The 27,338-nt window shown below is 45.0% G+C and overlaps 1 protein-coding gene across 1 annotated transcript; it reads left to right on the top strand.

The window, feature by feature from the left end:
* Window positions 1–793: 793 nt before the first annotated feature.
* LOC149434547 (gap junction beta-3 protein-like) lies at window positions 794–16,032 on the top strand. Its single transcript, XM_089663664.1, has 2 exons — window positions 794–1,376; window positions 12,701–16,032. The coding sequence occupies exon 2, from the start codon at window positions 12,701–12,703 to the stop codon at window positions 13,424–13,426; it is 726 nt and encodes a 241-aa protein (XP_089519790.1). The 5' UTR covers window positions 794–1,376; the 3' UTR covers window positions 13,427–16,032.
* Window positions 16,033–27,338: the final 11,306 nt, after the last annotated feature.

Here is a 27,338-nt window from a genome sequence, read left to right as displayed (position 1 = left end):
CCTGAGCTCATCTCTACTGGAAACCACCAGCGTTTCAGGCCTATCTCCAACATCAGGAGCTCTGATGAAGACCAAAGAGTGATCTGACAACCATGTCTTGGGTAAGCCCACATGACCTACCTGGGGGCATCATAACAGGGGCACAACCACCCCCGGAGGCTGGCTATTGGCTGACACACAAGTCATTTGCCCCTCCCCCACCCCATACCTGAAAGTATTTGATATTCCATGATGCCCAAGAGCGACCCAATCTTTCACCAATGTTTGTAGAAGCAGTCTGCATGCCTAGGGGATGATTGTATACACCTGTGTCCATGGAGGGGATTGGAACACCTGAATCACATGATTTGGAGGGGATTGGAACACCTGAATCACACGATATAGAGGGGATTGGAACACCTGAATCACATGATATGGAGGGGATTGGAACACCTGAATCACATGATATGGAGGGGATTGGAACACCTGAATCACATGATATAGAGGGGATTGGAACACCTGAATCACATGATATGGAGGGGATTGGAACACCTGAATCACATGATTTGGCCCAATACTTTTGGCAATCTAGTGTATGTGAGGCGTAAATTCTACATATGACTTCGTCTCGAAGGGGTAATGTGCGGGATCGCTTTAGGGGAAGGTGTGTGGAGACTACAGAATGCAGGATTGTAACCAGGTGAGCTAAATTCTTGCTCAGAAAGGCTTCTTTAATGCTTTTTTTTTAATTTTGAAGTCCCTTGGACCGTGAAAGTTCATTCCTGATCTGTTACAGCACCGGCACGCGACGGGTTAATCTAGAAACTGGAAAGACAGCATTTTCTATTTATGAGATTTGAGGAAGGGATGACGCCCCTGACACCAGCACAACCTAAAGACATATCACAGACCTGAGATCTCATCTGGATTGGACGTCGAGTGGCCCTGGCCCACAGAGCTTACACTCTATTCAGCTGGGGAGCCAGAGACCACGGAGATACAAGTCTATAGACACCGTTTTTCATCTGTGCAGTTTGCATCTGAACTCTGACCTGAAAAACTGACACTTTAATCTTTTTTTTAAAGATTCTATAAATTCCGAAGAAGACATTTGATATCATTCTGCAGATATCCTAATATAGATCCTGCGACATCCTTCAGCTGCAGGAGAAGTTCCAGAACTCCAAGAGATCCTGGCCCGCAGAGCTGACAGTCAGTTGTGAAGTCCTGGTCATCGGATTAGGTGATCTTTCTTCAAAGAAACGACATTCTAAGTTTTGTCTCTGACATCTGGAGGCTAGTCTGCAGAGCTGACAATCCAGCTGCGAACACTGTGACTGGAAGTTGCTTTTAACAGAAATCTCTGGATCAACACTTTCTCACTAACACCCGGCAAGGTGAGTTTCTACCTGTAAATTACTTCACCTGAAGGACCCATTTAGATCTAGGTGTGCATAGAGGTGCGTTTTTTATTATGTGTCAAGGTGTGTTTCCACTGACATGTATTATTGACAGGAAATTTATTTATTTCAGGTACTTATATAGCGCCATCAATTTACACAGCACTTTACATATATATATTACATTCACATCAGTCTCCGCCCCTGAGGAGCATACAATCTAAGGTCCCTAACTTACATTCATACATACACATACTAGGGACAATCTAGACAGGAGCCAATTCACCTTCCAGCATGTCTTTGGAGTGTGGGAGGAAACCGGAGTACCCAGAGGAAACCCACACAGGCAGAACATGCAAACTCCAGGCAGGTGGCGCTGTGGTTGGGATTTGAACCAACAACCTGAGTACTACCAGCCGGAGGTGCTAACCATTCAGCCACTGTGCTGCCCAAAATTATTGGGTTTCCAATGCATTTTTGAATTTAGAATTTGGAGGAGCTAAAGTTAACAACCGTAGATCGAGGTTTGCCGATACCTGTCGCCAGGGCTTTTGTTTCTTAGAGAATAGGTGCAGGAACTCCTCCCTTTTGAGTCACTTGTCTCCTCCACCCTATCCACCTCTGAGCACCGTCCCTTGATTCCACCTCCTACCCACTGCCCAGTATCGCTCCTTTTAGAAAACGCAGAGCCAAGTATCATTTTGTGGTGCTAATTTGTATGGGATTTGTTCATAATATCAAGAAAAGCAATAAAATAGATCTTCCGCGGCGCTGTAACGTCTGCGTTCAAATGGCGTAAATTGGTTTCTCGATCTATATTTCATAGATAGACTTTGAAATGTGTTCCAACTTCAGAACCCCTACATGGTGCACAGGAATGCATTGCAGAGTATGGTCTAACTTCCTTTAATAGGTGAACAAAAAATATTTTACCATCAATGACAATATTATAAATCCCAGATCATCTGTATTTTTAGTAATGTTACATAGTTACATAGTTCCCACATGGAAGAAAAATATATGTTAAAAATCTTCTTCCCAAATATATTGACATATATTTAAAATACTACAATTTTGGCCGTGTTCAATATATTTAAAAAAATATATATATATATGTGTGTGTGTGTGTAAAAAAATATTTCAGTGGCGCCTGCATTGATTATCTATATAACATTCCCAAAACAATATCTAATTATGAAAATTAATAATATCAATAATCTATATAGTGCATAAAAAAGTCCAAATAATTCAGTCCATCCAGTGATCACCATGCTGCTGGCAAGTCATAGATGGGTCAAAAATCGGCCGATTTTCGGATCTTTAGTGGTTTAATTGTTCGGCCGTTTTTCGGTATTTTTGCAGATTTTTTTTATCGGTAAAGTTGGAAAAAGATCGGCCGATTTTGCCGATCGGCCGATTTTCGCGGCAATTATGGGCAAATCTGCCGATCTTATTATCGATAAAAAATCTGCGCATGAGCAGTGACCTGCAAGAGGAAGACAAAAAGAAGAAAGAAGCAGAAGAGGATGAAGAAGAAGAAGAGGATGATGAAGAAGAAGAAGAGGATGAAGAAGAAGAAGAGGATGAAGAAGAAGAAGAGGATGAAGAAGAAGAAGATGAAGAAGAGGATGAAGAAGAGGATGAAGAAGAGGATGAAGAAGAAGAGGATGATGAAGAAGAAGAGGATGAAGAAGAAGAAGAAGATGAAGAAGAGGATGAACAAGAAGAAGAAGAGGATGAAGAAGAAGAAGAAGAAGAGGATGAAGAGGAGGATGAAGAAGAAGAGGATGAAGAAGAGGATGAAGAAGAAGAAGAAGAGGATGAAGAAGAAGAAGAAGAGGATGAAGAAGAGGATGAAGAAGAAGAGGATGAAGAAGAAGAGGATGAAGCAGATGATGAAGAAGAAGAGGATGAAGAAGAAGAAGAAGAAGAAGAGGAAGAAGAAGAAAAGGAAGAAGAAGAAGAAGAGGAAGAAAAAGAAGAGGATGAAGAAGAAGAGGATGAAGAAGATGATGAAGAAGAAGAGGATGAAGAAGAAGAAGAGGAAGAAGAAAAGGATGAAGAAGAAGAGGATGAAGAAGAGGATGAAGAAGAAGAGGAAGAGGAAGAAGAGGATGAAGAAGAGGATGCAGAAGAGGATGAAGAAGAAGAGGATGAAGAAGATGAAGAAGAAGAAGAGGATGAAGAAGAAGAGTAATTCCAGCCCGGAAAAAAGTGTCCCTGCAGAGAGCTCCGCTATTTCTTTGACAGTGCTTTGACATTTATAGCGGTTGCAACAATGTATCTATTTGTTTCCGAATAAAATACAATAGATACATTGTAGACGGGATGAAAATTGGCCGATTTTTTTACCATTCCTGGTAACGTCGGCTGCTTGAACGACCGTTTTTTTGTTTTTTTAAAGAAAAATCGGCCGGTTTTCTCCCCATCTATGGCCTGCATAAGTGGCATTTGTCCCCAAACTTTGAAGACATCAGATGGAAGGTCAATCAGCCACAGCTGGAGGATCCTTTAAAAACCTCTGGAAACCTGGTGGAGAATGGCTTCTCTAGGCACTATGGTTAAACACACCCCAATTAATAAGTGAGCACCCCACTTTCCCTTCTTCCAACTACTTCCTCTCTTATACTTAGCAGTACCAAACGTTTAATTACATAGTTAGTCTGGCTGAAAAAAGACAAAAGTCCATCCAGTGGGGTCCAAGTGGTAGAAGAGAGAACAGACTGCTCACGTGGACTTTACATTTCTAGGGACTAACTGACAGCTGATAAAAGATCCTGTGACCCATCTACACCGCACTTGTCTCCATCTTCTAACTGCCGTCAGTTGATGGTTGGCGGGGCGCGCAGGTTTCATGGGAGTGTTGGCTGACTGTAGCCAGCTGGGCTCTTTCCAATCCGTGACTCATTTTCATAGAAAGTAGTGAGTGATATGATCATCAAACATTTTATGTGCTGCTCATTAGACAACGCTGCCTCCGATGTTCCCCATGTAGGGTAGAGCAAGGTGCTCCGTGTGTCATCTCAGCAGTGGGCTGGGCCTACACCGAGGCTGTAAACTCATAATTACAGACATACATATCCACTTACCTCTGATATTAATATATTATCCTAATAAATTCTAATAAAACTAATCACTAATCACTGCAACTAATGACAGAGGACTAAGCTGAGTATACAAAGGTGCACCGTACGTCTGGAACAGGGCGAAGGATCGGCCAAGTGATCAGGCAGAGGGCAGTTTATAGGATGAACTTCACTTAATAGGTGCGGACTGACCATTTGGAAACTCGGGCACTGCCCGGGGTCAGTAGGGGACCCCATGAGATGCCCCTGGTACCTTTTTCATAGGCTTTTTTGAGTTTGGGCAAGGACACAGGGGCCCCATGATCCCCTATTGCCCGGGGGCCCCATAAGTTGTTAGTCCGCCCCTGGATGCAGGTAACAATACACACAGGGTAGAGTAGGCACTCAGTTAAACAGATTATGTAGCTACATAGCAGGGGCGGACTGACCATTCGAGCACTCGGGCACTGCCTGAGGGCCCAAGGTCAGTAGGGAGCCCCATGAAATGCCCCTGGTACCTTTTCTAGGCTTTTTTTGGGTGTGCTTTGAGTGTGGGTAAGGACACAGGGGCCCCATGATCCCCTATTGCCTGGGGGCCCCATGAGTTGTCAGTCCGCCCCTGCTACATAGTTACATAGTTAAATGGAACACAAAAAAAAAAAAAACCTGACACCAGTTACATAGTTAGTCTGGCTGAAAAAAGTCAAAGGTCCATCCAGTTCAACCATTAAAAAAAACCCCCAAAAAACTGTAAAATGTTGGAATTCCAATCATTGTCTTTCCTGGTGATAATGGTCACCAAAGTAAATAGAGAGGGTGAATCTGGCTAGATAGTACACAAAAAAAAAAACCTGACACCAGTTACATAGTTAGTCTGGCTGAAAAAAGGCAAAAGTCCATCCAGTTCAACCATTAAAAAAAAAAAAAAAACGGTAAAATGCTGGAATTTCAATTATCGTCTTTCCCAGTTTTAATGGTCACCAAAGTAAATAGAGAGGGTGAATCTGGCTAGATGGAACACAAAAAACAACAAAAACCTGACACCAGTTACATAGTTAGTCTGGCTGAAAAAAAGGCAAAAGTCCATCCAGTTCAACCGTTAAAAAAAAAAAAAACAACTGTAAAATGCTGGAATTTCAATTATCGTCTTTCCTGGTGATAATGGTCCCCAAAGTAAATAGAGAGGGTGAATCTGGCTAGATGGAACACAACAAAAATTAAAAAAAAAACATGACACCAGTTACATAGTTAGTCTGGCTGAAAAATGGCAAAAGTCCATCCAGTTCAACCATTAAAAAAAAAAAAAATTATAATCCTACACCCACAGTTGATCCAGAGGAAGGCAAATGAAACCCAGCAAAGCACGATCCAATGTGCTCCAGCAGGGAAAAAAATTCCTTCCTGATCCCCCGAGAGGCAATCGGATATTCCCTGGATCAACTTTCCCTATAAATGTTATATCCAGTTATATTCTGTGTATCTACACAGCTATGCAAACAGGAGCTTCTAAGACACTAAGCCAGGGGTGCTCAACCTTTCCGAAGAGTGGGGGCCACTTAGGTGAATAGTGGATCATGGGGCCCCTGTGTCCTTGCCCAAACTCAAAAAAGCCTATGAAAAGGGTACCAGGGGCATCTCATGGGGCCCCCTACTGACCCCGGGCCCTTGGGCAGTGCCCGAGATTCCAAATGGTCAGTCCCCTGTATGTATATACAGTTGTGTCCAAAATTATTCAACCCCCAATGCTGTAAAGGGGTTTAGGGACTATAGTGTACATTTGGAATTGTATTCAGAATCAAATCCTACAAGGACGTTGTAACTACCCAAATGCAACTAAAATGACATCAATTGTTTATGTAATACAGTAGTAAATGGTTCTTATGTGGTTTCTTCATTGCCACAATTATTCAACCCCTTAAAGACTACCACTCTGAAGAACAGAGGTTCATACAGGTGCTTTCCATCAGGTATTGAAAACACCTGTGGATGTCACCGAGCAGCAATCAAGCATAATAAGCACCAATTAGGCAGCTTTAAAATGACTGTGATACTCAGCTCCTTCTAGACATTTACTGGTGTGGTTACAAACATGGTGAAGGCAAGAGAATGGTCCAGGAAGACAAGAGAAGAGGTGATTTCTCTTCACAGGAAGGGCAATGGCTATAAGAAGATTGCAAAGATGTTAAACATACCAAGAGACACCTTAGGAAGCATCATTCGCAAATTCAAGGCAAAGGGCACTGTTGAAACGCTACCTGGTCGTGGCAGAAAGAAGATGCTGACTTCGACTGCTGTGCGCTACCTGAAGCGTAGAGTGGAGAGAAGTCCCCGTGTGACTGCTGAGGAACTGAGAAAAGATTTGTCAGATGTGGGTACAGAAGTTTCAGCCCAGACAATAAGACGCACACTGCGTAATGAAGGCCTCCGTGCCAGAACTCCCAGGCGTACCCCCTTGCTGTCTCCAAAGAATAAGAAGAGTCGACTGCAGTATGCCAAAAGCCATGTGGACAAACCACAAAAGTTGTGGGATAGTGTTCTGTGGACTGATGAAACAAAATTAGAACTGTTTGGGCCCATGGATCAACGCTATGTTTGGAGGAGGAAGAACAAGGCCTATGATGAAAAGAACACCTTGCCTACTGTGAAGCATGGTGGAGGGTCAATCATGCTTTGGGGCTGTTTTGCTTCTGCAGGTACAGGGAAGCTTCAGCGTGTGCAAGGTACCATGAATTCTCTTCAGTACCAGGAGATATTGGATGGAAACGTGATGCAGTCCGTCACACACCTGAGGCTTGGGAGACGTTGGACCTTTCAACAGGACAATGATCCCAAGCATACCTCCAAGTCCACTAGAGCATGGTTGCAGAGGAAAGGCTGGAACATTTTGGAGTGGCCATCGCAGTCACCAGACTTAAATCCGATTGAGAACCTCTGGTGGGACTTAAAGAAAGCAGTTGCAGTGCGCAAGCCTAAGAATGTGACTGAACTGGAGGCCTTTGCCCATGAAGAATGGGCGAAGATACCCGTAGATCGCTGCAAGACACTTGTGTCAAGCTATGCTTCACGTTTAAAAGCTGTTATAACTGTAAAAGGATGCTGTACTAAGTACTAAGATTGAATGTCACTTGGGGGTTGAATAAAACTGATAATGCTGTGAGCACAGAAAAGACATTTGTGGTTATTTCATTATAACTGTTATGTTATATTTGTCTGACCTACAAGTGCCTCTTTAATGTAAATGTAAGCAAGATGACTGAATGATCAAAAGCAATGTCAAACTGGCCAAAACACTCAATTTCAGTGGGGGTTGAATAATTTTGGACACAACTGTATATATATATATATATATATACACTGTATGTTGAAATGCGTTTTTTATATATTACAAAATATATGAAAAATATTTTTATCAATATATATTCTTTAAATATATTCTTCAGATTTTTTTGTAACATATAAAAAATTCATTTTTACATATATTTGTAAATGCATTCCAAAAATGAAATGTATTTTTAAAGACATGCAGTATATTTGAAAATGTATGTTTAAAAATATTTTTCATATATTTTGTAATATATAAAAAACACATTTTAATATGCGGTATATTATATATATATATATATATATATATTTATTGAGATATATTTTGAAATATATTGAATACGGCCAAAATTGTAGTATTTCAAATATATGTCAATATGTTTGGAAAGAATATTTTTAAAATATATTTCAAATCTATCTTTCTTCCATGTGGGTGTGTAGATGGTCATGGCCATCCTGTGGGAAGATAATGGAAGACGACAAAACATATGTGGGAGCCGTGCCACTGTTTATGTCTGGGGCTCTATCCTTCCGGATGAAATGTGCTGAGGAAGTGGAATCAGCTTTAATTAATGAAGTGCTGCTGGGTTGTCCGGGTGGGATATAATCGCCTGAATGTGTGTATCATAGAGTTTGGTTTGTGTTGGGAATGCGGGCAAAATTGCGCACTGTCCCAAAACACACAGAAATGCGCTGCCGTTTAGCAGATGTGCAGCAGGGTCATTGCAATTCATGTGCCAAACTGCATGGCGTGACGTGTTTTTGGAAAAGAATCAGAGGCTTCTTTCTCCGGGTTTATCGTGTGTAGGGCGGTCCACTGAAATGAGTGGGCCGCCCTACACGTGATGAGCGCGAATGCTCCGAAACGCAACTGCTTTTGATCATACCTGTAGGTTTGAACTAAGCCTTACTGACAGGGCTGCTGATAGAAACCACAGAATCCCATACAGCCAATATGACAGGCCCAACCCAAAAAACAAACACAGTTTTCTATGCTCAGCTATGAATGAACACAGTGAGTGATCGTTGTGTTTATTCGGGAATAGAAGGAGCTGGTAAATGTAACCTTCCCCCACTCTGCATCCTGAAGGATCCTATTGTGTGCTTGCAGCTACCGGTGGGAAGAAGAGGAGGGAAGCCCACAGCATTGCAGGGGTGGGGGCGCACAGGGGGGGGGCCTAGGCAACAGTGGAAACATATGGTGCACAAGGAGGGTGATGGGTGTGGAGGGGGGCAATTACTGGAACCGATCCCCTGTATGGCTCTCTCTCCACATTTTGTTTTTTTGCTAAATTTTTAATTACCAAAAATTATTTTTATTTATTTATTTCAGGTACTTATATAGCGCCATCAATTTACGCAGCGCTTTACATATATATATGTATATATTTAGGGTCATGTGACCGGCGCATCACAGCGGTCACATGACCCTAAACCTTGCCCCGCCTTCTGGAACCCTTAAAGGGCCAGGAGACGCCGGCGTGAAGGGGTTAAAATAAAAAATCTCAACTGGTATTAAAATTAAAATAAAATGTGAATATTTTGACAGAGGAAAAGCAATTCTCCCCAAACACAGCCGATACTAACTGCTCCTCAAACAGGGAGAGCGTTCCCTGTTCCTGTGGCATCGCCAGTTTCCAGAGTCGACTCGACGTGCTTCTCAGCCTTGAGTAGTTCTTCAAAGAACAAATGTCCCTTTTGAGAGCTGAAAATATTTATTTTACTGCTCTGTGTAGATTTGCGTTATATTGGTGTGATAAAACAACAACCAGCACAGTGTCTGCAAACATTCGAAGACTTGTCCTCCAGCAGGACACCATCCTCGGTCAGGCACAATGTAACATTCTGTTTTGTGTAGACTTGTCCTCCAGCAGGACACCATCCTCGGTCAGGCACAATGTAACATTCTGTTTTGTGTAGACTTGTCCTCCGGCAGGACACCATCCTCGGTCAGACACAATGCAACATTCTGTTTTGTGTAGACTTGTCCTCCAGCAGGACACCATCCTCGGTCAGGCACAATGTAACATTCTGTTTTGTGTAGAAACATTGCCTAAGGCAACAACCACAAATAAAACTCAGCCTCAGGAATTAGAATCGTGTACTGCAGGCAGTGACTTGGGTTATGTCCCGATACCGTCACACAGAGTACAGGGAGGAAAATAATTATTCGATCCCCTGTTGATTTTGTAGGTTTGCCCACTTACAAAGAAATGAAGGGTCTATCATTTTTATCATAGGTGCATTTTAAATGATTGAGACAGAATATCAGCCAAAAATCCAGAAAAAACAGGATACAAAGGGTATAAATTGAGCTGCAGTTCAGGGAGTAAATTAAGTATTTGATCCCCAAGCAAAACATGACTTAGTACTTGGTGGAGGAACCCTTGTTGGCCATCGCAGTGGTCAGACGTTTCCTGTAGTTGGTTCCCAGGTTTGCACACATCTCAGGAGGGATTTTGGTCCGCTCTTCTTTACAGATCTTCTCTAAATCCTTAAGGTTTCTTGACTGTCGAAGTTTCAGCTCCCTCCATAGATTTTCTATACGATTAAGGTCTGGAGGCTGGCTAAGCCACTCCAGGAACTTAATATGTTTCTTCTCCTTTGCTGCCTTGGCGGTATGTTTTGGGTCATTGTCATGCTGGAAGACCCATCCACGACCCATCTTCAGTGTTCTGGGTGAGGGAAGAATCTTCTCTCATCCAATTCTGGTTCTCATCCAAGATTTTACAATACATGACCCCATCTATTGGCCCCTCAATGCAACAAAGTTGGCCTGTTCCTTTAAAAGAGAAACAGCTTTAAACCATAATGTTTCCACCACCGTGCTTGACTGTAGGGATGGTGTTCTTAGGGTCATAGTCAGAATTTTTCTTCCTCCAAACACGGCGAGTTGAGTTGATGCTTAATTTTGGTCTCATCTGACCACGGCACTTTCTCCCAATCCTTCTCTGAATCATATAAATGTTCATTGGCAAACTTCAGACAGGCCTGTACATGTGCTTTCTTGAGGAGGGGGCCCTGCAGGATTTCAATCCGTATTGTGTTACCAATGGTTTACTTGGTGACTGTGGTCCCAACTGCCTTGAGATAGGCAGCATTCCTCCTCCTCCAAACACGGCGAGTTGAGTTGATGCCAAAGAGCTGGATTTTGGTCTCATCTGACCACAACACTTCCACCAGTCCTCCTCTGCATCATTCAGATGTTCAGTGGCAGACTTCAGACGGGCCTGGACATGGGCTTTCTTGAGCAGAGGGACCTTGCGGGCACTGCAGGATTTCAGTCCTTGTCGGCGTAGTGTGTTACCAATTGTTTTCTTTGTGACTGTGGTCCCAGCTGCCTGGAGATCATCGACAATGATCCTCACTCATAGTTCTGGGATGATTCCTCACTGTTCTCATGATCATTGACACTCCATGAGGTGAGACCTAGGGAGACTGACACTTTTTTTGTGTTTCTTCCATTTGTGAATGATTGCACCAACTGTTGTCACCTTCTCACCAAGCTGCTTGGCCATAGTTTGGTAGCCCAGTCCAGCTTTGTGTAGGTCTACAATCTTGTCCCTGACATCCTTGGACAGCTCTTTGGTCTTTGCCATGGTGGAGAGTTTGGAATTTGATTGTTTGATTGCTCTTGTGGACAGGTGTCTTTTATACAGGTAACAAAATGAGATTAGCAGCACTCCCTTTAAGAGACTGCTTCTAATCTCAGCTTGTTACCTGTATGAAAGACACCTGGGAGCCAAAAATCCTGCTGAATGATATGGGATCAAATCCTTATTTCCCTCATGAACATGCAGATCAGTCATCATTTGTTAGACGCATTTCTGCTGAATTTGTTGTTGTATTCTGTCTCTCAGTGTTACACCGAACATTCCATTGTTAGACCGATCATTTCTGTGTGAGGGGCGAACATTCAACATCAGCCGGGGAGCAAATACACATTTCCTTCACTGTATATACCCTTCATTTCTTTGTAAGTGGGCAAACATACAAAATCTGCAGGAGATCAAATCATTATTATCCCCACTGTATAGCCTCAGCAGCACGGGCGGACTGACAACTCATGGGGCCCCCGGGCAATAGGGGATCATGGGGCCCCTGTGTCCTTGCCCAAACTCAAAAAAGCCTATGAAAAAGGTACCAGGGGCATCTCATGGGCCCCCTACTAACCCCGGGCCATTGGGCAGTGCCCGAGTCTCCAAATGGTCAGTCCGCCCCTGCTCAGCAGACATCCAGTACTAGGATTTATGTATTTCCTATTTATTTATTCAGTTTTGCATTTTAATAGAAGTAGACATTTGTCTTTTTTTAACCTATACTTATAACTATGTAACTAATGTAACTCCTCCTCAAGTTAGGCTGCTTGGCTAAATTTCGTTTGTGGCTTCACTGTAATTGGTGGTGCAGCAATTGATTGCTTTTGTCTGGTCAGGGTTTCCTAGCTGGGTGTTTGGATTTTCCCACCTGCTCCTGGGAGAAGTTTCCAGAATATAGGCCGGGGAGAGTCAAATGCCCAGTATGAATCTTTATCATGCCCAAGCCAATCCCTGGAAGGAGGAGCCAAGAAGGTGGCTGGGGAAGTAGTAAAAGTTTTGGAGGCCTTTTCGAAGTTTTCTTTCCTCTCCAAGGAGGGTTCCAGTTCTCCTGAGTCTGCTCTGCTGCCCCTAAGAGATAGCTAGTGAGTTAAGGAATTGATGTCTGGACCTCAGCAGAAGTGGGGATAATGTATTTAAACATACGGATTAAGATGCCTGGGAATATGGGAATTTTGGTCTCAGTTCTGAGGTATTATACAACAAGATCAGAAACTGTAAATATTGAGGAGATTTAAAATGAAACTGTAAGATTAGTAAACAGGGAGGTTCTCTTAAGATGACAATTAGAAAAAGTGATGTGTTCCTTTTTAATAAACAATTTTTTTAAATATTATAGATGGCGATGGTCACTGGTCTCATCCCGATCCTCCGCACAGCTCTGGAAGCCACCACAGACTACACAGGAAGGACCATGTGGTTTGGTTTCGCTGTGGTCCGTCTTCTTGCTCTCTACGTATCTGAGCTCCCCTGGGGCAAACTTGACTTGGACTTTGACTGCCGGGGCAATGAAACCTCTGAATTCTGCCGGAAATCTTGTTTCAGCAACCACTTCAACGTGCCCATTGTCTCCCTGTGGAACAGCGCTTATGTCTTCTTTGTGATTTCTGTCCTCCTCATGGAGCTTTTCACCTCTCAGCTCCGACACAAACTCACCAAGTCTGCCATGAGAAGGAAAGCTGACCATCCAGATGGACCTTTGATCGGGACGTGGTCATCAGACTTGGCCCACAAGGATTTGGTGCTTGATTTCCACCATCAGAGAACGTTACTTGTCCTCTATTTGTTCTGCATCTTCCTGCGGCTGGTGGGAGAACTGACATTCCTCTATTTCTTGTTATGGCGGCAACTGCCAATGGTGTCTGGTGACCCCATTGAATGCTCTACCCACTTGTGCCCTGGGCCCTTCACATGCCTTGTCAGATTCCCTGCCGAGAAGAGAATGTCTCTCTATCTTCTAGGGTCACTTTCCATCATATTGGCCACCGTCTGCATCACATTTGCACTCTACAGCATCTGCCACTATTTGGCCAACTGTCGCTTTCACCATAATGAGTGCGTGTGATGTTTTGGACCTCCTAATCTAGACTAACGGACTGTTCGAATATTTAGCACCAACACCTGAACAGAATAAGGACTTAGAATCACATTTTATCCTACACCGTGTGCATCCAACATATCCAGATATGGCTTGTCCATCATCTCACTCCAAAGGTCTTAATATGGCGTTGGTCCTCCCTTTGCTGCTATACCGGCCTCTACTTTACTGGGAGGACTTTCCACTATAGTTGGGACAATGTTGGTATGACTGGGTTCATTTCACAAGACCATAAGTCAAGCTGGCGCCAAAGTATTAGGAAGCCAGACCTTGACAGTTGATGTCCCTAATTATCTCACAAACATTCAGTTGGGTTGCGTATCAAGTCGTTCCGTAGGCCGGTCAACGTCTTGGACGCAAGCTCAAAAAGGGCAGAAACTTGATAAACTGACACATTGGAAAGGTTCCACCATGCAGTTGGGGCCAGTTGACAGCCTCTAAGGTCTTCAGTACCACTCTGCTGCCATATTTGTTCAGGAAGTTTGAGTGTTTAAACCTGAATTTCAGGCCCATAGATAAATGTATGGCTGCAATACATGTATTGGAGCCGTTCTACCTGCTAATTGATATGTATCTCTGTTTGATCAGTCCATCAAAGACCGAACAGCCCATTAGTTGACCTGATTTTTCTCGAATGCAATGAAGCACTACTGCAGGGTTTCTCAACGAGGGTTCCTCCAAACGTTGCTTGGGGTTCCTTGAGCAATGAACAGTTTCTCAGATAAGCTCCCACTGACACCATTGATCTTGTTAGCTATCTCTAAGGGGGTAACTCTTCCCAATGACCACAAGTGTAAGTAGTATTCTTCCCATCTCACTAATGTATCATGAGCAGGGGTGGACTGACCATTCGAGCACTCGGCACTGCCTGAGGGCCCGGGGTCAGTAGGGGGCCCCATGAAATGCCCCTGGTACCTTTTTTATAGGCTTTTTTCAGTGTGGGCAAGGACACAGGGGCCCCATGATCCCCTATTGTCCGGGGGCCCCATGAGTTGTCAGTCCGCCAATGATCATGATTTGTAGATATAGTCATTGTTACCAGGGGTTCCCTGAGACCGGAAAATAATTTCAAGGGTTCCTCTGTGTTAAAAAGGTTGAGAAAGTATGCACTACTGTTAGGTCACATCCTCACCCCCAACCTGTGGTTGGACAATAAATGAGCAACCGTACACTGATTGGATCATACCTCTGGTCACTATCCTGTCAGTGTGTTCCCTGTTAGTACATGTGCATGAAACAGAGCTTGATTGGTCCCTTGTGCTGCCCCTTCTTTTCCCAGTCTGAGCTCTGCTGTACAGGAAGCTGATATAAAGACAGATTCAGGTACTTACACTATTTTTGTATTACGGTGTGTCTGGTGTATTACGGGGGAAATACTAGAAATCAGAATTGATGGAGGAATTCCAAAACAGTGGAAGATGAACACTATGAATGATGATTGTTTATTAAATGAATAAACAACAATGTAAAACCTGAGGCATAAGGAGTATGTCATGGGACGGCATATGTGAGGGAGTTCCAGGAAAGGGGGAGCAACATGAGAGAAGTCCCGGAGACACAAGTGAGAAGTGATGACCCAAAAGGGAAGTTTGTGAACTGGAAGAAGAACACGCAAGTCTTTGTCTGCGAACTGGGTAACAAGAATCTATTCTTCCCACTGCTCGTCTCTAAGCGAAGTCTGACAATGCTTTACACTTTGAACAATGGAAACCCCCAACACGACTCTTCTTCAAAATGAGAATATTTTACTGACTGGCTAGATTTGGGCAACTTGTAAAAAGTCTGTATTTATAGATGGCGAGCCTCATTTATCGATGTGGCTGAAATCAGAGCTGCCGTGCTGACTTACACCTCCAATCAGGTTCAAATATAAATTCAGTAAAAAGGAATAAAGTGGACATTTCCAGTGCTGTATGAAATGATATAAAAGATATTTATTTACTTCCAAAGAACTTGTACGAGTTGGCGAGAGTCTCAGGCGACAAGTCCTTCATCAGGCCAAATGACATTCATATTGTGACAATATCGCATACATTGTAACAGATATTCACAAATAGCAACATAATGAGATGTATGCTATCACTGGTGTTACATTGTAATTATTGTAATGACTCATGTTTCTGGATATGTTGCTGTGAATATATACTGTCTGTGATGTGATTGTGTCATAGTGCTGCAATTATTTGTCTGTTGGGCTGATTGCTGGCACTTTATTCAAGACAGCCGATACGTTTCACCTTGGATTTGCATATGTACTGTATATATGTGTGGACAATGATCAAAAATGGACAAAGCCAAATATAATAGTGTTTTTTTGAACATTATGATGTACGGCTTTGTCCATTATTGATCACTCTTTTGTATGGTGATTTTTCAACATTAAAAGTTCTTTTATGTGCAGCAATCCATTTTTCTTTTTTCTATCTATGGCCTTTGGGAGGGTCTGATTGCTACTCACTGTGATTGATCATCGTTGTGCAGTTCACATGTACTATTGCTCAACATATATATATACAGTTGTGTTCAAAATAATAGCAGTGTGTTGAAAAAAGTGAATAAAGCTGAAAATCCTTCTAATAGCTTTTATTTCCATCCACACAAATGCATTGGGAACACGACACATTCTATTCCAAATCACAACATGAAGAAAGATACATCAAATTTGTGTTGTTCCTCTAAAAAAATGGAAGAAAAGTGAATATTAGACGGTTCAAAAAAATGGCCGTGTTTGTATTCTTCTTTACAAACTCAAACATTCACTATATAAACTGAGAAATGTTTGAAGATTTTTCTTTCCTTTGAATGACTTCATGAATATTTGGTTGTAGTCGCACTGTTTCTGAGAACTGCTGTACATCTGTGTTGCATGGAGTCCCCCAACTTCTGGCCCCTGTGATCAGGTATTCCAGCCCAGGATGATTGGACCACATTCCACAGTTCTTCTCTATTTCTTGGTTTTGCCTCAGAAACGGCATTTTTGATGTCACCCCACAAGTTTTCTATTGGATGAAGATCCGGGGATTGGGCTGGCCACTCCATAACGTCCATCTTGTTGGTCTGGAACCAAGATGTTGCACGTTTACTGGTGTGTTTGGGGTCGTTGTCTTGTTGGAACCCCCATTTCAAGGGCATTTCCTCTTCAGCATAAGGCAGCATGACCTCTTCAAGTATTCTGATGGATTCAAACTGATCCATGATCCCTGGTATGCGATAAATAGGCCCAACACCGTAGTATGAGAAACATCCCCATATCATGATGCTTGCACCGCCATGCTTCACGGTCTTCACAGTGTACTGTGGCTTGAATTCAGTGTTTGGGGGTCGTCTGTCAAACTGTCTCCGCCCACTAGACCCAAAAAGAACAATCTTACTTCCATCAGTCCACAAAATGTTGCCCCATTTCTCTTTAGGCCAGTCAATGTGCTCTTTGGCAGATTGTAACCTCTTCAGCACACGTCTTTTTCCCAACAGTGGGACTTTGCGGGGACTTCTTGCAGATAGCTTAGCTTCTTTATATGTTTTCCCCTCTCCAATCAACTTTTTAATCAAGGTACGCTGTTCTGAACAATGTCTGGAACGACCCATTTTCCTCAGAATTTCAGAGAGAAATGCACTGTAACCAGCATGTCCAACATTTGCTGCCTTCCTTCCTTAAATAAGGGCAATAATTACCACCTGTTTTTCAAAGAATGAATGACCTCACTAATAGAACTCCACACTGCTATTATTGTGAACACGCCCCTTTCAATGAGTGATTCAATGACACAGAATCAGCAGCATGCATGTCATGACTGTCGGGTCTGTTGGATTTCTATGACTCTACTACACCTGCTAGGAAATTATTTGCCATGTAGAAATATCATTTCTACCAAAAACAGTGATTGATCCGGTTAGTGATGTCTGACGGATATTATTTTGAACACAACTGTATATCTCCAAACACCATCTTCATCCCGATGGTGGGGATTATAATGTCTACAGTGCTCCAAACTATTAAGGATCAGTCCACCCTAAAGTAATTTCTTGGGCTGGGTAGCTTAAAGCACAGCTCCACCCAAAAGGGGAAGTTCCGCTTTAAGCCTTTGTGCCCCCGCTCCCCAAAGGTGGCAGTCCTTAATTCGGGGGTACCCGAATTTGACAGGTACCCGCTCACCCTTCCGCTGCCATCTCCTAGGCGATCGGAAGCGCAAGTTATCCTCCCCGTAGTCTTCTGGGACACGTGACAGGTCCCAGAAGACTACGGGGCCATTCACAAAGCGCAACATTTCATGCGCATGCGCAGTGGGCACCCGGCTGGGAAGCCGCAAGCTGTCACAGACGGGTGCCCACACTGAAGATGCCGGGGAGAGAAGACGGCCGGTGAAACCAGCGGTGGTGAGGACATCGCTGGACCGAGGGACAGGTAAGTGTCTATTTTAAGAGTCAGCAGCTGCGGTTTTTGTATTTGCTGACTTTTATTTTCAGGTGGAACTCCGCCTGAAAACACTAAAACACCCAGAAGTGATTAAATACCACCAAAAGAAAGCTCTATTTGTGTGAAAAAAACTTCACATGGGTACAGTGTTGCATGACCGCGCAATTGTCATACAAAGTGTGATAGCGCTGAAAGCTGGCCTGGGGGCAGGAAGGGGTGTAAGTGCCCGCTAGGCAAGGGGTTAATGTTGCTAGGGGGAGGTGTCTGTTGTCATGCAGGTTTTTCATGCATTTTTGGTGCAGTTCCATTTATTTATTTCAGGTACTTATATAGCGCCATCAATGTACTCCGTGATTTACATATATATTGTACATTCACATCAGTCCCCGCCCCTGAGGACCGTACAATCTAAAGTCCCTAACTCCCATCATACATACACATACTAGGGACAATTTAGACAGGAGCCAATTCACCTACCAGCATGTCTTTGGTGTGTGGGAGGAAACCGGAGTACCTGGAGGAAACCCATGCAGGCACAGGGAGAACATGCAAACTCCAGACAGGTGGTGCCATGGCTGGGATTCGAACCAATGACCCTAGTACTGCCAGGTAGAAGTGCTAACCACTTAGCCACTGTGCTGCCCATAGGCTCCATTGAAGTCTATTCCATGCCAAATGCAATCTGGGAAAAAAAGTCTCTGACCCTTTCAAAAACCCGCACAGGCTCAGAACGCACAGACGTGACCTAGATCCATAGGGACCCATGTTACATGGACTGTAATGCGTTTCTGCAGACTGGAAAACGCACCTAAAGTCGCATAAGTGAGAACATAGAGTAGGAGGGCTGAGTGGTACTTAGGTAGCTTTGTGCTGCCATCTCCTGGCCATAGGTGGAACTACATCACGTTCTAAGAACACTTGGAGAAGAATGCAAGGTATGAACATCTGCTCAGGGACTAGACTCAGTCAAGGCAGAAAACAAACAAACAAACAAACAAACAAACAAACAATCACATTTCATTTATAAATAGATATAAATGTAATCATTGTACAGACGGGGGGGGGAATGGGGGCTCCGAACTTTGCAAACTTTTCTGGGACCTGTGAAGGTTCCCATTACACTGCGGGACGGAGGAGGGGCAAAACCTCTGGCTCACATCCCCGCAGTGAACTGAGCAGGAAGTGGGAGTGGTACCTCTCAAAACCAGGTATCCACCCCCCCCAAAGGTGCCAAATATGGCAGTGAGGGGGGCAAACAATTCACCATTCACACATTGGGGTCCAAAGTCACATGACAAGCTGTCCCCCATGTTTCCCAATGGGTACCATTCATATCTGTGCGACTTCAAAGTTCCTGCACTACTTTGGTCCAACTTTCTTGGGACTTGAGGGCCGTAGACTTCAATGTAAACCCTCCAAAGTCGCATGAAAATTGCACCTGAATGTTGTACATGCGACTTGTGTGCAACTGTGTACAGCAGAAACAATTATTCTCGGTCAATGTTGCACCAAAGTTGCACTCATTCAAAGTCGCACCAAAGTTGCACTCATCCAAAGTCGCATCAAAGTTGCACTCATCCAAAGTCCCACCAAAGTTGCACTCATCCAAAGTCCCACCAAAGTTGCACTCATTCAAAGTCGCACCAAGTTGCACTCATCCAAAGTCGCATCAAAGTTGCACTCATCCAAAGTCCCACCAAAGTTGCACTCATCCAAAGTTGAATGTTGTACATGAGACTTGTGTGCGACTTTCTACCCAGTGTGTTCCATTCATATCTGTGCGACTTCAGTTCCCGCACTACTACTGGTTCAACTTTCATGCAACTTGAGGGCCATAGACTTCATGTAAACCCTCCAAAGTCACATGAAAGTTGCACCTGAATGTTGTACATGCGACTTGTGTGCGCATGTGTACAGCAGAAACAATTATTCTTGGTCAAAGTCGCAACAAAGTTGCACTCATCCAAAGACACATCAAAGTTGCACTCATCCAAAGTCGCATCAAAGTTGCACTCATCCAAAGTCGCATCAAAGTTGCACTCATCCAAAGTCGCATGAAAGTTGCACCTGAATGTTGTACATGAGACTTGTCTGCGACTTTCTACCCAGTGGGTTCCATTCATATCTGTGCGACTTCAGAGTAGTTCCTGCACTACTTTGGTCCAGCTTTCATGTGACTTGAGGGCCGTAGACTTCAATGTAAACCCTCCAAAGTCACATGAAAGTTGCACTTGAATCTTGTACATGCGACTTGTGTGCGGCTGTGTACAGCAAAAACAATTATTCTTGGTCAAAGTCGCACCAAAGTTGCACTCATCCAAAGTCATATCAAAGTTTCACTCCTCCAAAGTTGCATCAAATTGGCACTCATCCAAAGTCGCATCAAAGTTGCACTTATTTAAAGTCATATCAAAGTTGCACTCATCCAAAGTCGCATGAAAGTTGCACCTGAATGTTGTACATGAGACTTGTGTGCGACTTTCTACCCATTGGGTTCCATTCATATCTGTGCGACTTCAGAGTAGTTCCTGCACTACTTTGGTTCGACTTTCATGTGACTTGAGGGCCATAGACTTCATGTAAACCCCTCAAAGTTGCATGAAAGTTGCACCTGAATCTTGTACATGCGACTTGTGTGCGGCTGTGTACAGCAGAAACAATACTTCTTGGTCAAAGTCGCACCAAAGTTGCACTCATCCAAAGTCACACCAAAGTCGCATCAAAGTTGCATCAAGTCGTACTGTAAAATCGCAATGAAAATCACACAATTTTGAAGTCGCACAAGTGTGAATGAACCCTTATTCTCTTATGACATGTCAGCGGCCTCTGTGCAGATCTCCAGCAGTCTCTTGTAACATGTCAGCGGTCTCTGTGCGGATCTCCGGCACTCTCTTGTGACATGTCAGCGGTCTCTGTGCGGATCTCCGGCACTCTCTTGTGACATGTCAGCGGTCTCTGTGCAGATCTCCAGCACTCTCTTGTGACATGTCAGCGGTCTCTGTGCGGATCTCCAGCAGTCTCTTGTGACATGTCAGTGGTCTCTGTGCGGATCTCCGGCACTCTCTTGTGACATGTCAGAGGCCTCTGTGCGGATCTCCGGCAGTCTCCTGTAACATGTCAGCGGTCTCTGTGCAGATCTCCAGCACTCTCCTGTGACATGTCAGCGGTCTCTGTGCAGATCTCCAGCACTCTCCTGTGACATGTCAGCGGTCTCTGTGCAGATCTCCAGCACTCTCTTGTGACATGTCAGCGGTCTCTGTGCAGATCTCCAGCAGTCTCCTGTGACATGTCAGCGGTCTCTGTGCAGATCTCCAGCACTCTCTTGTGACATGTCAGCGGTCTCTGTGCAGATCTCCGGCACTCTCTTGTAACATGTCAGCGGTCTCTGTGCAGATCTCCGGCAGTCTCTTGTGACATGTCAGCGGTCTCTGTGCAGATCTCCAGCAGTCTCTTGTGACATGTCAGCGGTCTCTGTGCAGATCTCCAGCAGTCTCTTGTAACATGTCAGCGGTCTCTGTGCAGATCTCCAGCAGTCTCCTGTGACATGTCAGCGGTCTCTGTGCAGATCTCCAGCACTCTCTTGTGACATGTCAGCGGTCTCTGTGCAGATCTCCGGCAGTCTCTTGTGACATGTCAGCGGTCTCTGTGCAGATCTCCAGCAGTCTCTTGTGACATGTCAGCGGTCTCTGTGCAGATCTCCAGCAGTCTCTTGTAACATGTCAGCGGTCTCTGTGCAGATCTCCAGCAGTCTCTTGTAACATGTCAGCGGTCTCTGTGCAGATCTCCAGCACTCTCTTGTGACATGTCAGCGGTCTCTGTGCAGATCTCCAGCACTCTCTTGTGACATGTCAGCGGTCTCTGTGCAGATCTCCGGCACTCTCTTGTAACATGTCAGCGGTCTCTGTGCAGATCTCCGGCAGTCTCTTGTGACATGTCAGCGGTCTCTGTGCAGATCTCCAGCAGTCTCTTGTGACATGTCAGCGGTCTCTGTGCAGATCTCCAGCACTCTCTTGTGACATGTCAGCGGTCTCTGTGCAGATCTCCAGCACTCTCTTGTGACATGTCAGCGGTCTCTGTGCAGATCTCCAGCACTCTCTTGTGACATGTCAGCGGTCTCTGTGCAGATCTCCAGCACTCTCTTGTGACATGTCAGCGGTCTCTGTGCAGATCTCCGGCAGTCTCTTGTGACATGTCAGCGGTCTCTGTGCAGATCTCCAGCAGTCTCTTGTGACATGTCAGCGGTCTCTGTGCAGATCTCCAGCACTCTCTTGTGACATGTCAGCGGTCTCTGTGCAGATCTCCAGCAGTCTCTTGTGACATGTCAGCGGTCTCTGTGCAGATCTCCAGCAGTCTCTTGTGACATGTCAGCGGTCTCTGTGCAGATCTCCAGCACTCTCTTGTGACATGTCAGCAGTCTCTGTGCAGATCTCCAGCACTCTCTTGTGACATGTCAGCGGTCTCTGTGCAGATCTCCAGCACTCTCTTGTGACATGTCAGCGGTCTCTGTGCAGATCTCCAGCACTCTCTTGTGACATGTCAGCGGTCTCTGTGCAGATCTCCAGCACTCTCTTGTGACATGTCAGCGGTCTCTGTGCAGATCTCCAGCACTCTCTTGTGACATGTCAGCGACCTCTGTGTAGATCTCCAGCAGTCTCTTGTAACATGTCAGCGGCCTCTGTGCAGATCTCCAGCAGTCTCTTGTAACATGTCAGCGGTCTCTGTGCAGATCTCCAGCACTCTCTTGTGACATGTCAGCGGTCTCTGTGCAGATCTCCAGCAGTCTCTTGTAACATCAGCAGAAATAGTCAGCTGCAGGGGGGGTCATGCGTCCTGTCACTAAATAACTGAATACAAATGCTTAGGGTAAAGAAAATGATCCTATTTCTACCGATAACAATGTAACAATTTATTATAAACTATTATAATCTCGGACTATTTAGCTATTTAAAACGATTTTGCAAAAAAAAACTAAAATATCCGGGTTCCATCTTAAGCCGGCCACTGCAGAGTCCTCGGAAATATTAGTAGATTGTATTAGTGATCTGTTACATGTTCAACTTCCATTTTTGCTTCTGACAGTTTCCCGTTAAATAACGCTTCGATCTTTTTCTTTTTTTTGTATCTGCAGCACAATGCTACTTTGTAATCGCAAATATATCCCAGAGAAGGTTACATTGTGATATCAGCACTCTACCATGAGATGGCGCTACAGCTCTCCCTGCAGAGGGTCACCATGGCAGCTCAGTACACAGAGAACTACACATGGAAATGTTTTCAGCCCCTCGGCTTCAGCTGATTGGAAAGTTGCTAAAAAACAAATACAAACAGAAAGCGGAATCCCGAATGCGGGCGGAGTATTATAATGGGTCCAACATGGGAAAATATTTATAAAACATTCAGCACAGCGCTATAGTAATATATAACACAAACAGCATGTGCACTACATTGCCAAAAGTATTGGGCCGCCGGCAGGGCGGACTCACAACTCATGGAGCCCCTGGGCAATAGGGGATCATGGGGCCCCTGTGTCCTCGCCCACACTCAAACCACACCCAAAAAAGCCTCTGAAAGGTACCAGGGGCATCTCATGGGGCCCCCTACTGACCCTGGGCCCTTAGGCAGTGCCCAAGTGCTCAAATGGTCAGTCCGCCCCTGGCCGCCGGCCTTTCCACACACATGACCTTTAATGGCCTCCCAGTCTTAGTCCGTAGGGTTCAATATTGAGTTGGCCCCGCCCTTTCCACGCACATGACCTTTAATGGCCCCCCAGTCTTGGTCCGTAGGGTTCAATATTGAGTTGGCCCCGCCCTTTCCACACACATGACCTTTAATGGCCTCCCAGTCTTAGTCCGTAGGGTTCAATATTGAGTTGGCCCCGCCCTTTCCACGCACATGACCTTTAATGGCCCCCCAGTCTTGGTCCGTAGGGTTCAATATTGAGTTGGCTCCGCCCTTTCCACACACATGACCTTTAATGGCCTCCCAGTCTTAGTCCGTAGGGTCCAATATTGAGTTGGCCCCGCCCTTTCCACGCACATGACCTTTAATGGCCCCCCAGTCTTGGTCCGTAGGGTTCAATATTGAGTTGGCCCCGCCCTTTGCAGCTATAACAGCTTCAACTCTTCTGGGAAGGCCGTCCACAAGGTTTAGGAGGGTGTCTATGGGAAGGTTGGACCATTCTTCCAGAAGCACATTTGTGAGGTCAGGCACTGATGTCGGGGGAGGAGGCCTGGCTCGCAGTCTGCACTCTAATTCATCCCAAAGGTGTTCTATGGGGTTGAGGTCAGGACTCTGTGCAGGCCAGTCAAGTTCCTCCACCCCAAACTGGCTCCTCCATGTCTTTATGGACCTTGCTTTGTGCACTGGTGTGCAGTCATGTTGGAACAGGAAGGGGCCATCCCCAAACTCCTCCCACAAAGTTGGGAGCATGAAATTGTCCAAAATGTCGCCTTAAGAGTTCCCTTCACTGGAACTAGGGGGCCAAGCCAATCCCTGAAAAACCAGGTATACGTCAGCCTGGACTGTGGTACCATGCTGTGCTGAGTTTCTCCACCAGAGGTCCCTCTATAGTGAGCAGCAAGTGTTTTAAGAGGAGAACTGCACTGCATCCGAGCACCACAAACCAAAAATGCTATTTAATTCATTGTTAATATTCCAAGCAAGCTCCCCCATCCAACCATCCAACCATCCATCCATCCGTGTCTCCATGCTATATTTTGCTGAGAATTCATTTAGAAAAACACCCCCTAGCATTTCTGGCAGTGACCATCTTGAGTAAGGGCAGATGATTCATGCAGCATTTACTTCCTGGAATCCATCTGTCCTTAGCTTAGGCATCGGCTGAGCTGAGAACCCTCCCTGTGCTCCTGAAGACTCCTGGGATGTATGACATCATTTGCCTAGGCATGGAAAGAAAGAAGGAAGTGAAGAAATGGAAATGGAAAAGTTTCAAACAAGTAAATTTGATAGACTTTCCTATGTATTTACTAACGCTCGCAGCATAAGAATTTATATAGTCCGTGTTGATTGAAAGAGTGTCGGTGTCACCCTAGGGTTGGTGTCACCCCCTCCGATGATCCCCGCAGGATGGATCGGATCAGCGGACTGAGCATAATGGATTGGAGTCTGATCCATTATGCTCCCCAATCCGCAGATCCGATCCATCCTGCGGGGATCGTCGGCTTGCAGCCTATACGGGGTTAACTGATCGCTCCACGAAAAGGAAAGTTTTAAAGCAAGCCGATGATCCCCGAAAGATGGATCGGATCTGCGGATTGGGGAGCGTAATGGATTTGAATCCCATCCATTATGCTCAATCCCAGGGGCGGACTGACAACTCATGGGGCCCCCGGGCAATAGGGGATCATGGGGCCCCTGTGTCCTTGCACAAACTCAAAAAAGCCTATGAAAAAGGTACCAGGGGCATCTCATGGGGCCCCCTACTGACCCCGGGCCCTCGGGCAGTGCCCGAGTTTCCAAATGGTCAGTCCGCCCCTGCTCAGTCCCCAGATCTTGCGGGGATCGTTGGCTTGCTTTAAAACTTTCCTTTTTTATGGAGCTCATGGAGAGGGTCCGGTGTCACCCCGTGCGATAGGTGTCACCCGCTGCGGCGCGCACCCCCCCGCACCTGCCTAGGGACGCCACTGGTTCCACTTTAACTGTCACATGTGAGTTGCCAATTGTCTTTCACTACAGAAAACATTTCATTTACTAAACTCAGACTGCGCCCTCTTTCACAGTAAACATTAGTACACTTGTCTCTACTCAGTGACTTCAATGACAGCTGCCATTATAGGATGCCGGGGGCACCAAATCTCTCAGAACGCACCAGGCTTCCCCTTTTTGGAGCTTCATGGAGCTGCTTAAACCATGTGCAGGACTTATGGTGCCGCTGAAGGGTCAGCACAGGTGAAAGTCGAACAGTAACCAGAAACCGGCGCTCAGATCACTCAAAATGGAATCTTGCACCTGCTGGGGTGCCGCCCTTGGTAGATCGGGGAATCTCCATGTTAGCAGAAAAGAACAAAACAGGGTGCATCCTCCTCGTGCATTAAAAACGTACTCGCAAGACAAAAAGGTCATAAAAACTGAGACGCGTTTCGGGAGTCGAACTCCCTTCCTCAGTGCAATCTATTGTGCTGAGGAAGGGAGTTCGACTCCCGAAGTGCGTTAACACTTTACCCGAGGACCCGTGCTGTCCACAACTGGCATCCTTTGACCTTTTAGGCTAGTGAGTATGCTTTTGCTTACGATGATTACGGTAATGTACGAGGAGAGTGCGCCCTGGTTTGTTCTTTACAGGTGAAAGTCGCCCCGCCGAAACGCGTCAGAACTTTACCCGAGGACCCGTGCTGTCCACGACTAGCATCCTTTGACTTCTTGTCTCAGTTTTTATGACCTTTTTTTGGCTTGTGAGTATGTTTTTTATTTTTTAAATAAATTTCACATTATTACGATAATGCATGAGGAGAGTGCGCCCTGGTTTGTTCTTTTCAGGTGAAAGTCGCCCCGCTGAAACGCGTCAGCACTTTACCCGAGGAACCGTGCTGTCCACAACTGGCATCCTTTGACCTTTTTGGCTAGTGAGTATGTTTTTGCTTTTTTAAATAAATTTCACATTATCACGGTAATGCTCGAGGAGAGTGCGCCCTGTTTTGTTCTTTACAGGTGAAAGTCGACCTGCCGAAACGCATCAGCACTTTACCCGAGGACCCGTGCTGTCCACAACTGGCATCCTTTGACGTCTTGGCTCAGTTTTTAGGACCTTTTTTTTGGCTTGTATGTTTTTTCTTTTTTAAATACATTTTACATGATTACAGTAATGCACGAGGAGAGTGCACCCTGTTTTGTTCTTTACAGGTGAAAGTCGCCCCGCTGAAACGCGTTAGAACTTTACCCGAGGACTGTCCACGACTGGCATCCTTTGACTCCTTGGCTCAGTTTTTATGACCTTTTTGGCTAGTGAGTATGTTTTTGCTTTTTTAAATACATTTTACATTATTACGATAATGCATGAGGAGAGTGCGCCCTGTTTTGCTCTTTACAGGTGAAAGTCGCCCCACCGAAACGCATCAGCACTTTACCCGAGGACCCATGCTGTCCATGACTGGCATCCTTTGACCTTTTTGGCTAGTGAGTATGTTTTTGCTTTTTTAAATAAATTTCACATTAATATGGTAATGTACGAGGAGAGTGCGCCCTGTTTTGTTCTTTACAGGTGAAAGTCGCCCCGCCGAAACGCGTCAGTACTTTACCCGAGGACCCGTGCTGTCCACGACTGGCATCCTTTGACTTCTTGTCTCAGTTTTTATGACCTTTTTTTGGCTTGTGAGTATGTTTTTGCTTTTTTAAATAAATTTCACATTATCACGGTAAAGCACGAGGAGAGTGCGCCCTGTTTTGTTCTTTACAGGTGAAAGTTGCCCGGCCGGCAGAGAAAGAAGAGGGGAGCGGCGTCCCAGGGTT

Source organism: Staurois parvus, unplaced genomic scaffold (assembly GCF_062004578.1).
Source record: "Staurois parvus isolate SC_StPar_1 unplaced genomic scaffold, SC_StPar_1.0 ptg001741l, whole genome shotgun sequence".
NCBI classification, from domain to species: Eukaryota; Metazoa; Chordata; class Amphibia; order Anura; family Ranidae; genus Staurois; species Staurois parvus.
The sequence above is the reverse complement of the archived record's forward strand: the minus strand, read 5'-3'. Positions and strand labels throughout refer to the sequence as shown.

Excerpts from the sequence above, each read along its gene's own strand:
- LOC149434547 (XM_089663664.1), top strand. The coding sequence starts at position 12,701 with ATGGCGATGGTCACTGGTCTCATCCCGATCCTCCGCACAGCTCTGGAA.